Source organism: Salarias fasciatus, chromosome 9 (assembly GCF_902148845.1).
Source record: "Salarias fasciatus chromosome 9, fSalaFa1.1, whole genome shotgun sequence".
NCBI lineage: Eukaryota > Metazoa > Chordata > Actinopteri > Blenniiformes > Blenniidae > Salarias > Salarias fasciatus.
The window spans coordinates 10,512,197-10,526,885 of NC_043753.1; the positions used below are offsets into that span (position 1 = coordinate 10,512,197).

General features: G+C 45.9%; 2 protein-coding genes across 2 annotated transcripts in view; one reads left to right on the forward strand and one right to left on the reverse strand.

Moving 5' to 3' along the window:
- Positions 1-3,923, forward strand: part of dnah5l (dynein, axonemal, heavy chain 5 like) — a 34,818-nt gene extending 30,895 nt beyond the window's left edge. The window contains exons 87-97 of the mRNA XM_030100063.1: positions 253-417; positions 498-715; positions 837-892; positions 1,010-1,131; positions 1,209-1,359; positions 1,697-1,896; positions 1,971-2,159; positions 2,726-2,858; positions 2,965-3,173; positions 3,256-3,477; positions 3,668-3,923. Coding sequence (XP_029955923.1) covers positions 253-417; positions 498-715; positions 837-892; positions 1,010-1,131; positions 1,209-1,359; positions 1,697-1,896; positions 1,971-2,159; positions 2,726-2,858; positions 2,965-3,173; positions 3,256-3,477; positions 3,668-3,910 — 1,908 coding nt within the window. The 3' untranslated portion in view covers positions 3,911-3,923. The remainder of the gene's footprint in view (positions 1-252; positions 418-497; positions 716-836; positions 893-1,009; positions 1,132-1,208; positions 1,360-1,696; positions 1,897-1,970; positions 2,160-2,725; positions 2,859-2,964; positions 3,174-3,255; positions 3,478-3,667) is intronic.
- A 2,009-nt stretch (positions 3,924-5,932) lies between these two features.
- On the reverse strand, positions 5,933-14,117 carry cavin4b (caveolae associated protein 4b). Its single transcript, XM_030099160.1, has 2 exons — positions 13,517-14,117; positions 5,933-8,021 (listed from the first exon to the last, which is right to left on the reverse strand). The coding sequence occupies exons 1-2, from the start codon at positions 13,880-13,882 to the stop codon at positions 7,449-7,451; spliced, it is 939 nt and encodes a 312-aa protein (XP_029955020.1). The 5' UTR covers positions 13,883-14,117; the 3' UTR covers positions 5,933-7,448.
- Between the last annotated feature and the right edge of the window lie 572 nt (positions 14,118-14,689).

Here is a 14,689-nt window from a genome sequence, read left to right on the forward strand (position 1 = left end):
AAGATCACACCAAACAGGACTTCAGTGAAATAAATAACTTTAAGATAACAGCTCTGGGAAAAGCTAAGAGGCTACAGTTGGTACAAAACATGACGGAGAGACAGCAGCTCTACAACTATCATGTGTCGTAAAGTTAGCGTTGAAGCAGAAAGGAGGTGGTTACTGCTGAAATCGGCGGGCTCGCCGTCACACCTTAACCGTTGACCTAAAATTTTCTGAAGCGTATCGTGTGTGTCTGTGTCTACTGAGCAGGCGCGGCGCTACATCTCAGAGTCTCTGGGGCAGCAGTATGCCGAAGGCTTGGTTTTGGACTTGGACGCCATGCTGGCCGAGAGTGACAGCAGGACGCCGATGGTCTGCCTGCTGTCGATGGGCTCTGACCCGACGGAGAACATCGAGAGACTGGCGAAGAGCAAAGTCGGTTCATGCGGTGAACGTCAATTCTGTTTTCAGTCCACCCAACAGGTGGTGTAGCAATAAAGCTTGTGTGCCTGCAGGGGGCGCCGTGTCGCCCCATCTCCATGGGGCAGGGCCAGGAGGTGCACGCTCGCCGCCTGTTGGCCAACAGCATGACGGACGGCGGCTGGCTCCTCCTGCAGAACTGCCACCTGGGGCTGAACTTCCTGGACGAGCTGCTGGACACCGTCACCACGGCAACAGAGGAGAGCGTACACAGAGGTTTCCGAGTGTGGCTGACCACCGACGTGCACCCGAGGTACCCGGTGCAGCAGAGTGAGATCTGTAGTCCTGACAGCGCCCTCTGGAGGCTGCAATGCGCATTACACCTGCAGATAGTGAAAACACTGACGAAGATCATCTGTTTGTGTTTTTGTCAGATTTCCCATCACATTCCTTCAGTCCTCCATCAAGTTCACGAATGAACCTCCTCTGGGTAGAACACAGCTCTAACAGTCTAATTCCTCCTCCGTCTTGATCACTTTCTTATCTTTCCCCTCTTTTGTTTTGCTGGTTTGTGTTTCGTTATTTTCCACTAATTGATCGTCATCAGGGATGAAAGCCGGTCTGAAGAGGACGTTCAGCGGCGTCACGCAGGACCAGTTAGAGATCAGCAACCTGCCTCAGTGGAAGCCGCTGCTGTACGCCGTGGCCTTCCTTCACACCACAGTCCAGGTCTCCATCATCCCCCGTCTGTTCAGATCCAGTCAATTGTCCCTCCATTTCACTCCTCCTTCTGTTCCCACCTTCAGGAGCGTCGTAAGTTCGGTCCCCTCGGCTGGAACATCCCCTACGAGTTCAACCAGGCGGATTTCACCTCCAGCACGCAGTTTGTCCAGAACCACCTGGACAGCCTGGACGCCAAGAGAGGAGTGAACTGGAGCTGCCTGCGCTACATGCTGGGTCAGACCTGCTCTCAGGCTTTATATCAGCAGGGAAACACCTCATCCTCTTTCTATTCAACTGTGGACTCCAAAAAACGACTATCATCACATCAGCTTGAAGCTGAAGATAATAGTTTCCAATAAACAGCATCAAAAGCACCACAGTTTATTTGAATGCTCCTGTTTCCAGCTCCTGTGTGTGAGAGTGCAAATTAGCATGCTCTCTACAAGATCTTTGTAAAATATATGTGAAACACTAGAAATCTATTTGGCTTTTGATGAAGGTAGATTCTTTTTAGACAGCAAACAAGCAATCGTCGAATTCCTCATAACTGAAACAGCCCGTCCCGGTCCAGGTGAGGTCCAGTATGGCGGCCGGGTGACGGACGACTTGGACAAACGTCTCCTCAACACCTTCACCCACGTGTGGTTCAGCGAGAACACCTTCAGCGACAAGTTCTGCTTCTACAAAGGCTACAGCATCCCGGCCAGGGCCAAGACCGTCCAGGAGGTCCTGCAGCACGTGGAAGCGCTGCCGCTGGTCGACACGCCCGAGGTTGGAGAACGCTCGACCCGACGGGCCGCAGATTGACGACATAAAGTCGTAATAAGTCATTTTCACCTTTCCAGGTTTTTGGGCTGCACCCCAACGCCGACATCACCTACCAGACCAACCTGGCCAATGAGACGCTGAGCACCATCATCAACATCCAGCCCAAGGACAGCGGGGGCGGGGCAGGAGAGACCAGGGAGGCCAGCGTTCAGAGGCTGGCCAATGAGATGCTAGAGAAACTGCCGCCGGACTACGTGCCGCATGAGGTGAGAGCTCGGCAGTGTGCCGGTTCAGAATGAGATATTTCACAGTTTGAAGAGCTGTTGCCCAGCAGCCAGCAGCAACCACCATGCAACACGTTGTTTACTAGTTTTAATAAAACGCCATCAAAGGGAAATATTACTTTTATGAAGCTTCAACAAGAGACAGTTACTAACCAGCCAATCGAGATAAAATCGAAGTACAAATTGAAAAAGTTTGAAGGAAAGCATTTGTCTGAATTTTTCTGAAAGTGACTGAAAAAACCAGTCAGGGACCAATTTAACGAGTAGTCAAAAAAAACAAAAAGAAAAAGAAAGAAGAAAAAACAGCACAACGGAAACAAGTTGAAACATAGTTTGGACACTAATTAGATAAACCATTTTTGAAAATATAATTTAAGCCCATGATAAACTACAGAAACCAATGTGAAAGTCATCAGACACTCAACCAGTGTGAGCACAATATGAATAGAATCCGAAAGTAGTCAGAATTTATTGTAAAAATAGCAAGGAAACTGGTCTGAAAATTTCCATCAAAAATGAGTCTAAAGCCAACACATAATCTTTGAAAGGTCAAAGGTCAGCTACAGAAGATGGGTCCACTTCAGCCAATGAACATCTTCCTTCGTCAAGAAGTGGACCGCATGCAGCGAGTCATCAGCATCGTACGGAGCACGCTCACCGACCTCAAACTGGCCATCGACGGTCAGTCCAGTGCACACACATACATACACACACACATACACACATACTCTCACACACACCGATCCACACTCATCCCACAGAGCGCCTTTCGTCCTCTTCTCTTCAGGAACCATCATCATGTCGGAGGACCTGCGGGACGCCCTGGACTGCATGTTCGATGCGCGGATCCCTCGCCTGTGGCTGCGGCTCAGCTGGCCGTCGGCCACGCTGGGCTTCTGGTTCAGCGAGCTGCTGGAGAGGAACCAGCAGCTCAGCGTCTGGATCGGCGCCGGCCGGCCCAACCAGTTCTGGCTCACCGGCTTCTTCAACCCGCAGGTCGGCGCGCGGAGACGGGACGAAGAAACTCTTCAGTGAAGAGAATTTTTTTGAAGATGAACGTTTGGTGTTTTTCTCTCAGGGTTTTTTAACCGCCATGCGTCAGGAGACCACCCGCTGCAACCTGTCGAAAGGCTGGGCGCTGGACACCGTCGCCCTGAGCAACGACGTCACCAAGATGATGAGGGAGGACGTGTCAGCCCCGCCCCCTGAGGATGTGGGCGGAGTCTATATCTACGGCCTCTTCCTGGATGGAGCCGGATGGGACCGACGAGGAGCCCGGCTCACTGAGGCCCCGCCAAAGGTCAGAGTGTGTGTGTGTGTGTGTGTGTGTGTGTGTGTGTGTCTACTGTGTACTGATAGTAATAATAGTAAAGATTAGTAAAACAATAGTAGCCTACTCAATAAATTCTTGAAATTTAGAAAATTTGATATTCAAATTGATTGAGTCAAAATACTTGAAAAAGATAACGGTCTCTCTGTGGTGGGCTCAGGCGCTCTTCACCCCTCTCCCGGTAGTCCACGTGTACGCCGTCAGCTCGGCCGGGGGTGGTGACAGTAAGCGGCCCGGCGGCGGCGGCGGCGGCGGCGGGGCGCTCAGCCTGTACTCGTGTCCGGTTTACAAGAAGCCGCGGCGCACCGACCTGAACTTCATCTTCTCGCTGCAGCTGCGCAGCGTCCAGCCGGCCGAGCACTGGACGCTGAGGGGGGCGGCGCTGCTCTGTGACTGCAAGTAACCAAACCACCACTGTGAGCGAGGGGCTTCGAGCTCAGAGAGAAGTCATCAGAATGCTTTATTCATTCAAACATCACGTGATATCCAAGATTATTCCAAAGTTTGTTTAGCACAATAATAATATGTGTGATTCTCATCAGTTTATCATCATTCGATGTTCAGAAATTCCGTAGTGCTTTTGGGGATCAGTTTACACGACAGTGGTGCCTGGAGCCAATGAGAATGCAGCTCTTTGAAAATGCTCTGACTCCGCCTCTGTCTCTGAAATGCTGCTACTGCAGATGTGGACTAAATAGTTTTTCAGCACACGTGTAAGTAGATGAAATGCAATAACAATGGCAGCTTCTAAAGTCATGTGACTCCCAGTCCATATTCTCCTGGGACTTGGTGGTTTTATAGCTGAGAGTCACCTGTAATGAAACTTCGAGCTCGGTCGTCTGTCCATACAAATGTCCGTGTTTTTGTTTGTTTTCTGGCCTGGCATGCTAAATGCATAATTTTCAGCATTTCATTCCTGCATAAAAGGGCATTGTTTTCTGTAAGACTGGTGTGTTTTTACTGTTACTTGTGTTGATACCTCTTGTTATCTTTGAACTGTTGATTTATCTTTTGTCTTATCTATTCACTTGTTGTCTTCTAACCAAGTTTCATCTCAAATAGCTCAATCACAGATTATATTTAGCTACGTTTTATATTTTTAATGAATGGATTTATCCAGATGATTAATGTGTTAGCGTCAGACTTAAAAAAAAAAAAAACTCTATAGTTGTTGCTTTCCTGACTACATTTAATAAAGAGCCAACGTCGCTTTGGTTACACAAATGGTTCAAGGAAACGTTTATTTCCTCAATATGACAAACACAAACTACTTTTATGTGACAAACTGCAGTCATGCAATCACTCGCTAACAAAGAGCTAAAAAAAAGAAGCCACAAAAAACCCTGAGTGGAGAGAGATCCACAGAGTGATTTTCACCATCACACTGCCTGAGTGTCGTGAGCCTATAGAAGTTTAACCATCACCAATGTGTCCTCATGTAGTTTAAAAGCCATCTCCCCCCTTTTTTTTTCCTCAAACCCTTTTTAACCTCATTCGTTTCTGTCTGAAACATCACACACATATTTTGAATCACAGTGGATGCAGTTTGCTAGATATTCTGGCGATCAGGTTTTATTTTTACCCATACTTAAGTACTTCTGGTGTTTAGTGGGTATCAACAAATCATTAACATTTAAGGCCTTTACTTCCAGGTTGTAATCCTTGTTTTAGTCATTTCCTTTTGGCAAACTGAGCATGAACATTAAAAAAAAAAAATAAAAAAAAAATTGCTATCTTGCGTTCATGTTGCTGAAAATTCACTGAACAAAAGCTGTGCAAAAATTGTGTGGGGTGCACTCAATTCCCACGTACTCAGTCAAATTCTCTTCTCTTTTTGGCTGTTCGGTGACCAACAGGTTAGACGTCTACTATTTAAGTGTCCTGGTGGGTTTCTCTTTCTTGAGCTTTGGCATGCTTAAATAGCTGTCATTTCTATTAGCTATTATCTACAGTATGTCTGCTTGATGCTTGTCCCTCTGTTTTGTTGCTGCTTCTTCATAAAGACCATTACGAATGACATCGAATGACATGTCATCACTACTGAAAGTGGAAAGAAAAAGAAGCGCCGCCGTCTTGGAAGACAAATGCCGGGCAAGGGGGAGAGTGTGTGTCTTCAGCAGCTGCTTCTTCAGTGATATAGATATTTTAAATGGGTTGTTTCTGAGCTTGGTATCATTTACATAAGAACCATCAAACCCTGCTGAAAGGTATGCACCGCAGCGCTGGGCCATGGAGTCTGACCTCCCTGCAGCCCTGGTGACAGTCTGGTTACCCAACCACGTGGGCAGGATTACTCAATGACCAACAGCACCTCCTCAAGGCCCCCCCCCCCCCCCAAATCCACCCGGGGACCCAGTCTCCCCGACTCCCCAAGGTTTCCCACCTGCACTCTGCCCCGATATGAACAAGTCCACATCGACTGGGCGCGGCCGCCGGTGAACTGTGCAAGTCTCAGAGCTGCCCGTGTTACATATGCACCTTGACTCTCCTTGGGGTGGGGGTAGCAGTAAGGACAACAGGAGCCCGGCGGGTTGCTGCCGATGTACCGCCAGGGCCTCCCATGAGCTTTTGACAATCCGTTCCCTCTATCTCTTTGTTCTGAGCTCTTTTCATTTGTCTTTCTGGTTGGTTAAAACAGGGAATCCAGTTGAAGGATTTCTTGTCATCATGCTCCGCCCTGTTTGAGCAGATTACGACTGCACAAAAGTGAACCATAATTACAATTATAGGACAATCTCCATGACGTCCTCCTCTTTCTCTCTCATGGTTTGTCTTCCAATATGGCGGCATGAACATGGATCACGTGACCTCTGACTTCAGTTGGTAGCGGTCTGTTGCATTTAGAGCATCTTCTTCTCAGCGTTAGCTGACCCGCACAGTGCTGATGGCTCAGCTAATGTATCACAGCAACCTTTCAATAAACATTCACATGGCTGATCAGCTTTAGCCTTTCCTTTAATATGTTGTTATTTCACTAAAATCCTGTTACTCAGAGGAAAAATTCATTGAGGCCTAACTAATACAGTCGTCCTGACATCAACGAAAAACATGTCCCACCCTACCTGGTAGCATTAGCCCCCTGCTGGCACCGACCGGCATTCACAGCAATGCATGCATTATTAAGACAGGATAAAGTGAGGGAAACCTTTTAAAGGAACCCAGCAGGTGTTTTCCCATGAAGAAGGTTTCTGTCTGCATTAACTAGTGAAGTGATGTGAGTTGCAGACGTTCAGTGACTTGCACCAACACTGGATATAAATATATTCATGCTCTTCTTGCATTTTAAAGGCCTTTAATGAGGTTGACTCACATGTATTTTGGCGATTTCTCAACAGAGTTGATGACGTTCAAGTAGAAAACACAAACTGAAGATATTCATGGGCCTTCTTCTTATCTGTGACGGTTACAGATCAATGCTGGATCCTTCACTTGTCTGAGACTGTTTCCTTCAAACACAAAGTCCATTTCAATCTCCTGATCTTCAGCGACTCCTCTGACATAAACCTTTTTATTATTTCACCTTTCTCTTATTTTCCAGCGTTTTACAGAAACCAAACGTACCTTAAAGCCATCACAGCCGATTCGTCTGACATTTCAATCTCAATGCATGCAAACGTGTGAACAGCAGCAGTATGAGGCGAGAAGCTTGGTGGAGACTTTCTGAACTCTGTTCATCTGTCAGTGTTTATTGAACACAAAACGAGAAAAAAAAAAGACTTCACATATAAATATGTGGCTGATCGGATAGTAAGTGTTCAGGACCGTACGTGTCTGTTAGAAATACAAAGGATCTTAGGAATCTGGTGGTTGTTATCGTCTTGATGCTGAGTCAGATTGGCTCCACATGGCAGCTCCAACCCGGACTCTTCCTTCCTTCCTTCGCTCTGTGAGGTCTCAGAAGTCCAAAGAAACCGGCCCCGGTCTCATTTCCCTCTGCTGACTTACGATAGCTGCTTCATGTCGTACATCGGCACCTCGGACTCCTCCGCCTTGCCCTCGTCGCCGGCTCCCCTGGCGGCGAGCGGGCTGCTCTTGCGCCCCTTCGGTGGCGGTACGGGCACGCCTCCCTCGGCGCCGCCCTCTGCTCCCTCCTGGCCCTCTGCCACAGTCCTCTCCTTCTTCAGGTTGAGCTTGGCCGGGACGCTCTTGGTGATGGTCTCTTTCAGCCGCTCGCCCGACTGCTTCAGCCTCTCGCCGGACTGGCGAATCTTCTCCCGTCTCTCGGCCGTCACGATGCGCTCTCCGAACTTGTTGACCTTGGAGCCCAGGTTCTCGCGGGTCTTGGTCATGTTCTCCTTGGAGAAGGTGGCCTTGAAGCTCTCGATGCGCGTCAGCCCCGACTTCTTCATGCGGCCGGCCGCCGAGGAGTCCGCCTCCTCCACCACCATGTACTCCTCGTCCGACTCTGGAGGGAGCTCGAACTTATCCGGCTCCACGTCGGCCCGGGCTCCGGCGCCGCCGCCAGACTCTGCTGGCTCGTTCCCTGGTGTGACGGACTTCACTTCCTGGTCACCCTGTGAGAGAACAGAGAGTCAACCAGACATGCAATGGAATAACGCTTTTCAAAATAACCACTGTTACCATGGTTACTTGGTAAAATTTGCTACAAATGTTTAAAATGTATTGATACTGCTGATGATACTGATTCAGAAATTTCTTGAAGTAAAATCTGCGACCACTCTACTTTTTATTCTTTAGGTATTTTGTTGAAACAAACTTCATCCTGCGCGTGTGCAGTGAAAAAGGTGAAATTATATCACATTTAGAGCTTTACTCTTTTATATGGAACACCATTAATACATGGGAATTGAACATTCCACAAATGTCAGAATTCCCAAACCTCCAATCTCAATGTTTTGGACCACATGTGGTCAAATATTAACCCTGTGAAGGGTTTAAAAACATTGTCAGTTCAAATGGAGGTGCCAACTGTCAAAATGTTCTTGTTCCCCATTCAAGAGGGATCAGTTTCGTCCTGGGCGTAGACATGAAAAACCATCCTGAGTTTACGTGATCATAAACACTCTGAGCTGGAAAAACTTCACACTCCAATTAAAGTTTTTCCTCTTGATGGAATCGACCAGGTTTGATTGTGACGTCGGATTTAAACGTGTCTCCGGTCCAATTGTGTCGTGCAGACTTTGGTGCGCAGGCCTTGATCCTCCCATCCAGAAATAACATGCAGCACCTGTTTCTGCAGCTCAGCGCTCTGCTGCAGGAAGCTAAACATATCGGCGAACAGCGGCGGCGTACCGAGCGAAGCTGGATCACTTTCAGCTTGGGGCTGCATCGTGGCGTGGTGCGCCTGTGAGTCCCGGGTCGGGTTGCACTCGGCACAAAACTGAGCAGAAATGTAGAGGCCGACTGTGCGTGTGGGCTCAGATCCTTGCAGACATAACTCCCTCAGACAGGGTTGACCCTGATCAGATGTGCTCCTATGCTGCTGTACTTGTACGACCTACAGACTTCATGAAACAGAGTGAAGACTGTGGTCTTAAATTCTCTACAGTGTCTTCTGGCAAGCAAAAGCTAAGCTTAGCATTGCTGCTTTTTTTTTTGTGAACTATGCTGATATACTTTGCAAAGCACGAAAATGGAACATGTAAACCTGCTGCAACATTTAAATTCTGAGCTGAAAAGTCCAACAAGAACTCAACAATGTTTTCCGGGTCAGTCAAAACCTTCCTGCTCACGAACCATCTGCTATCCATGCTAATAGGTGCGTCAGAATCTTTGAGTAAATGCATCGTGGCCACTTTATGACAGCCCAAAGAGAGGCTGACATTTCCACAGCTTTGACAGATTACGTAACGTCATAACTGAGCGACTCGGCAGAAGCAGCAGCGTGTAGCACGGTATGCTAACAAGCTGAAACCAGGCAGAGGTCAAGTCTCACAGCGTCACATGTTTGATCTGGAAACACGTCTCTGACACTGAGGTGTTCAGGTGTTTGTCGGTAAGGGAAGTTATTTTATGGAGCTGTGTTCAAAGACAAAACCTCTTTCAAGCAGTAATAAGTGGAAGAATGGTAACGACAAAGTGTTTAGAAATAACAAAACTACAGATATTTATATAGATCGACATAGCAAGGTCAGTCGTTTGCTGTTTTTAGATCTACTTTGAGTCATCATAACATGTAAATGAGCTTGTTCCACAAAACGACCTGATCCTGGTGAGTGCATAGCTCACATGAATTTTCTGATTCAAATCTTTTTGAGCAGCTGAAAAGTTTGATTTGCCTCCGGTGTCATTCACGAGTCTTTTTTTCAAAACTTTTGTACATATATGTACAATATGTCTGCAGAAGTGACTTGGCTCAAGGTCTGTGGTCGTCACTGCTCATCATCTCATCCTGCAATCTATCTGGGCACATACGATTAATAGATATGAATGACTGTAGTTCCTTATCCCAGGTCATTTCAGCACATTTTTAACTGATGCTGTAGTACTTTGTAGCTAAATGACAGTGCAGTGCAAGCAGAAATGAAAAGGCAGTCCAAAAGACTTATTTCCATCCATACCTTTTCCATGGATAAGAGGAGAAAAGAGTGTTCTGCTTCAATCAATGACTTGGTTCCTATGTTATTGTTTTTTTCTTTTTATTTTGAGAGAGATATGCACAGCTGAATGTCTTTGCTTCTGTGCAATGCAACAATTGCTTGCAGTGTGCATTAGAAAGTAGGCGAATGATAATATAGAGAGTAGTCAGTGAACGGTACAGACGAAAGAGGGGATAAATTGAGCTGTAGTTGGTTGTAAATGAATGCTGCAGCTTACTGAGTTCTGAATTTTGCCTCATGACTCAGGTGTTTGTTGAGGAGACTGATATGAGCTTTAAAGTTGTTTTAGTCAGAAGTAGTCTGTTGAAACGATCAAGAGAATTAAAGGTGCAGTGGCGCGACGACATGCCTGCGCCAGCTTTAAGTCGAACCTGACATCACGGCAGGTAGCAGGACGATTTATAACCCGCGCGCAGGAGAATCTCCTCGGCTAATCCAGAGGGAAAGAGCGAGAGGAAGGGAGAGAGCAGACAGCTATATTAGGAGATGGTGGAGGTTCGGACTCAGAATAACCTGGTCTGTCAGCGCTCAGCTGGCTCAGTCATTTACAGTACAGCAGCAGCACTGAGAACTCAACACACTTCTATCAGTTTCATTGGAGGATTATAGAGTAAGAATCCCTGCACTACAGAGGCATGCATGTTCATGATGGCTCAATGCATTTGTAAAAGCAATCACTCTGATATAAACGCCTTTTTTAAAATGAGATACTTTCAAGAAAACGTCTTCAGTTTGTTCTCATTCTCCACCTTTGGCCTGCTCCACATTCAGCTTCACATATCATCATATAGACAGACAGTCCAAAATACCAGAGGAAAAATAACGAGACTCTGAAAGGATCCAGTCATACCAATGTCTCTGCCAATCTGAATTAAATGAAATGCAACGAAGCTGAAAATGTCATTTTAAGCCTTCAAGTCACTCAATTCACTCCAAAGTAGTCTCAAAGTTAAACGATCCAGTGCTCCTCAATGGGGACATGTATAGATTATCTGTAATTAAGACATGCTTTAGTTTCAGAACAGGAAATTCATCATTGTGACTTTTAATGACCAGAAACATCTAATAAAGACAAATGACACATCAGAGAGGATTTCCTTTACCATTGGTCAGGCAGTATTAACCAGAAATACAACAGACGATAACAGCATTATCAGTTCAATTAGGCAAAGGTTAAGTGTTAAAATGAAACAGCTGTTCATTTGATTTAAGAATTTTAAGATTTATTCATCTTCAATTCAACAGAAATGAATATGTTTAATGAATTTCTCTCTGGGATTTATCAAATAATTCTATTCTTTTCTATCCTATGTTAGTTTCAAGGATTTGTCTGAATGCTCTTAATAATTGATTAGTTACACCTTGGAAAAAAATATATATCTTTACTCAAATAATTACTGCAAATGAAAGGTAACTAGTTGCTTGAGGAGCATTTTCTTGCATTACTTTTAATTTGGTTTTTCTCGCCATTGTCCGCCTAATGTTGTAGTGTGGCTGTAATCACACCGACTTTGAATACAAACTATTGCCACCAACACTGTGACATCTTTCATGTTGCTGTCATGAGAAATAAATTAGTTGAGGATTAATGAAGTTCTCAAGAATTTAGTGGAATGGTTAACGTCAACCCATCGGACAGTGCTTGTGCCAGAGGTAACACTGGGCTTGGTGTGTTTTTTAATAGTAATGGTCCTTAGAGTGGGAAATGTTTCATGCTGATATCAAGAAGACTGAGTTACTTCAGGATCAACGTGGTTCCCTCTCCAGATAGATGACACTAATATGGACGCTGATGCTCAAGAGTGAGCAGGACATTTGGTTCAGCTTCTACGAAAGTAACAATCAATACAGTAAATGCTACTGAGTTTCTAATAATCTTACAGTAATCAGTTACTACAAAGGTAAAAAAATGATTTAAAGTAACAGAGACGCTCTTTACAGACAACAGCTTGTGATGCTCATGCTAAATGTAAAACTGTTTTCCAACATCGACATTTCCGCATTTCCACATTAAAGGATTCAGTTGAAACAACCTTTTCTTTGTGAGTGAAAGTCTCCGTTCACTCGCTTTGTGGGGCAACCTTTAAACGCGGTGACGTATATCAAGGCTAAAATAACCAGGTCACCGTCGTGTTGGCAGCTGCTAACCGTGAAGGCCAAAGAAGTAAAATGAAGCTGTGTGCGTGTGTGTGTGTGTGTGTGTGTGTCTGCGCACATGAGTGTGTTGCTATTTCAACCTTCTTAACCAACATTTGTTGTCTAATACTAACGTTGAAAGAATGTGGAACAACAGAACGAGGTGGTCGTCGTCTCCTCGAGTCAGACTTGAAGCTCCATGAATACAGACTATCTGTAATCTTTATGAGTTGGACTCCACAAGAAATGTGACCATGCTCAAATTTAGTTCATACTGTGGTAAACCATAGTACATACCATAGTATGCTATAGTGATACGTCAGATATCACCACTGACAGTACTGTGATAGTTTTGATTGTACAGTCGAATATTAGTCAGACGTATGTTGGTCTTGATGGTAATATAATCTATATTAATTTGAATTTTACCATTATATCTTTCATGTAATGTGTTCCATGCTGTACCGTACTTATTGTATTGACGACATGATTTGAGATAAAAACAAACACAGTAAGTTTGAAGTTTTAGTGATTTGAGATCTGTTCTCCCTAATAACAGTGCTCGTTCTCTTGCCCCTGATTTAAACAGGCTGTAACTGGACCTGCTGCTGTTTCTGAAGAGAATAGGTTTTCTGACTTTATTAATTTTAATCAATTTTGTGCCTTTGAGTGCACCTGTCTTATGTCCTATGCCCAATTTTTTTGTCTTTTTTTTAGGCAGTTTTACTAACTTATTTGCATAATTATTTTGATTTATTCAAAGTTACTTGCACTCATTCATTTGATAAGATTCTAATATTTTGAAAGAAATGCATAGTTCACAGGACACTCTTTGACTAATTGATACATTTTTTTTTAAGCCATGATTTTTTGGAGGGTTTAAAAACTGAACCTTGTCAAAACCGATGTGACCGATAGTGTCTCTTAACAGTTTACCTGTACTGACGGGGCTGCATGCGGGCTATTTTAAACCTCGCTCAACTCCATAAACCAGCCTCGTCCACCTTTTGCACCCATCCAGCTCCAGCGGACACTTCCTGCCCTCCTTAGAATAAGAATATCACCCTGAAACAAACCGAAGCTCCATTTCCTAATCGGACAGAATCTGAGCGCACTGGTGCTTTGGAGGTCTTTGGAGACTTTATGCTCTTGGTTTGGAGTTTTTGGTTTTGGGTTTTGAGGATCTCTTCTTGGGTTTACTGGTTTGTTTGATTAGACTTTTCAGGAGTGGGGATGTTAGAGGATGGAGATGCCTCCAAAGCATTCATTTTCTAACTCGTTGTTTCGTATAGTGAAATGTCTGGAGGAATTACCTGGTAAATGACCACTCTGAACTTGTTCTTGGCGAGGAGGTCTCCCTGGGTGGCCTCCACCTTCTTGACCCTGACGTTCTGGTTCTCCACGCGCACCCTGACATCCTTGATGTGACGGCTGACCTTGCGCGTCTTCTCCAGCAGCCGGTCGACGGTGGAGCTGGTGTTGGCATGCTCGCTGGTCAGCTTGACGATATCCGCCTGGATGGTCTTCACCGTGCCCTCCAGCTCCAGCTGCCGCTCCTCCATGCGCTGCTGCGTGGCCTGGACGGTGTCCATGAGGCCCGCCACGCGGTCCAGCAGCGCCATGATGCCGCCCGCGTCGTCGCCGCCGCCGCCCGCCGACATGCCGTGCTTATCTGTCATGCTTTCGCTCGTCGACTCGATCAACCGTTTCAACCTGGCGGTCCCAACGTGGAAGGGAAGGAGGGGCGAGGATGACGAGGAGACACAAAATCCTGCTTCAGCTGAGGGTGAAATTGTGTAGTTTTGAAGTAAAATGGACGTTGAAGGGTAGAAATTGAGACATTTAGGAGATTTGAAGGAAGAGAGGGCAGGGTCTGGGAAGGAGGAGGACAGACGGACCGGACCACCCCGACGACTGGAGGGCGACCCTCACACTGTCCAGATCAACTGATAGACTCCACCCTGCCGGGCGACGGAGGGAGGGATGACAGGAGGCAAAACTGGGGAGGTATGGGGGGGGAGGCTAAATAGAGACGGGGTTACATGTAGAGGGAGCTTTGAGAGGAAGGTTCATCAGTGATCCTCAACAATATGAAGGCGGATTCTTCAACCATGATCAGACTGTAAATGAACATTTTACTCAAACTTGACCTCTTCCTGACGAGGGTTTAACTTTGATCCCCGAAGGTCATGAGAAACACTGAATTTGCCATCAATGAGAGGATTTTAAAGTGTAAACGGATCCCACAGGATGTTAACGAGCGAGCCGGGTAAAGCGTGACATGCACACCCCAGCGTTTCTCTGTGTTCTGTGCTGCTAAAAATACAGTGACGGTAAAGTGACTCCCTGTGCTTCTTTGGGAGATGAGTGTATTAAAAGGAATGGAAACCCCCCCCCACCCCCCATCTATCCCTCCATCCTCCATCTATCAACCATCACCTTTTCACTTGTTCTCTCCTAATCCCTCCCTCCAGGTTTAGACTCCT

Coding starts and splice junctions, on each gene's coding strand:
- cavin4b (XM_030099160.1), bottom strand. CDS start 13,882: ATGACAGATAAGCACGGCATGTCGGCGGGCGGCGGCGGCGACGACGCG. Junction 8,022..13,516: donor TCAGAGTGGTCATTTACCAG/GTAATTCCTCCA, acceptor GTTCTCTCACAG/GGTGACCAGGAAGTGAAGTC.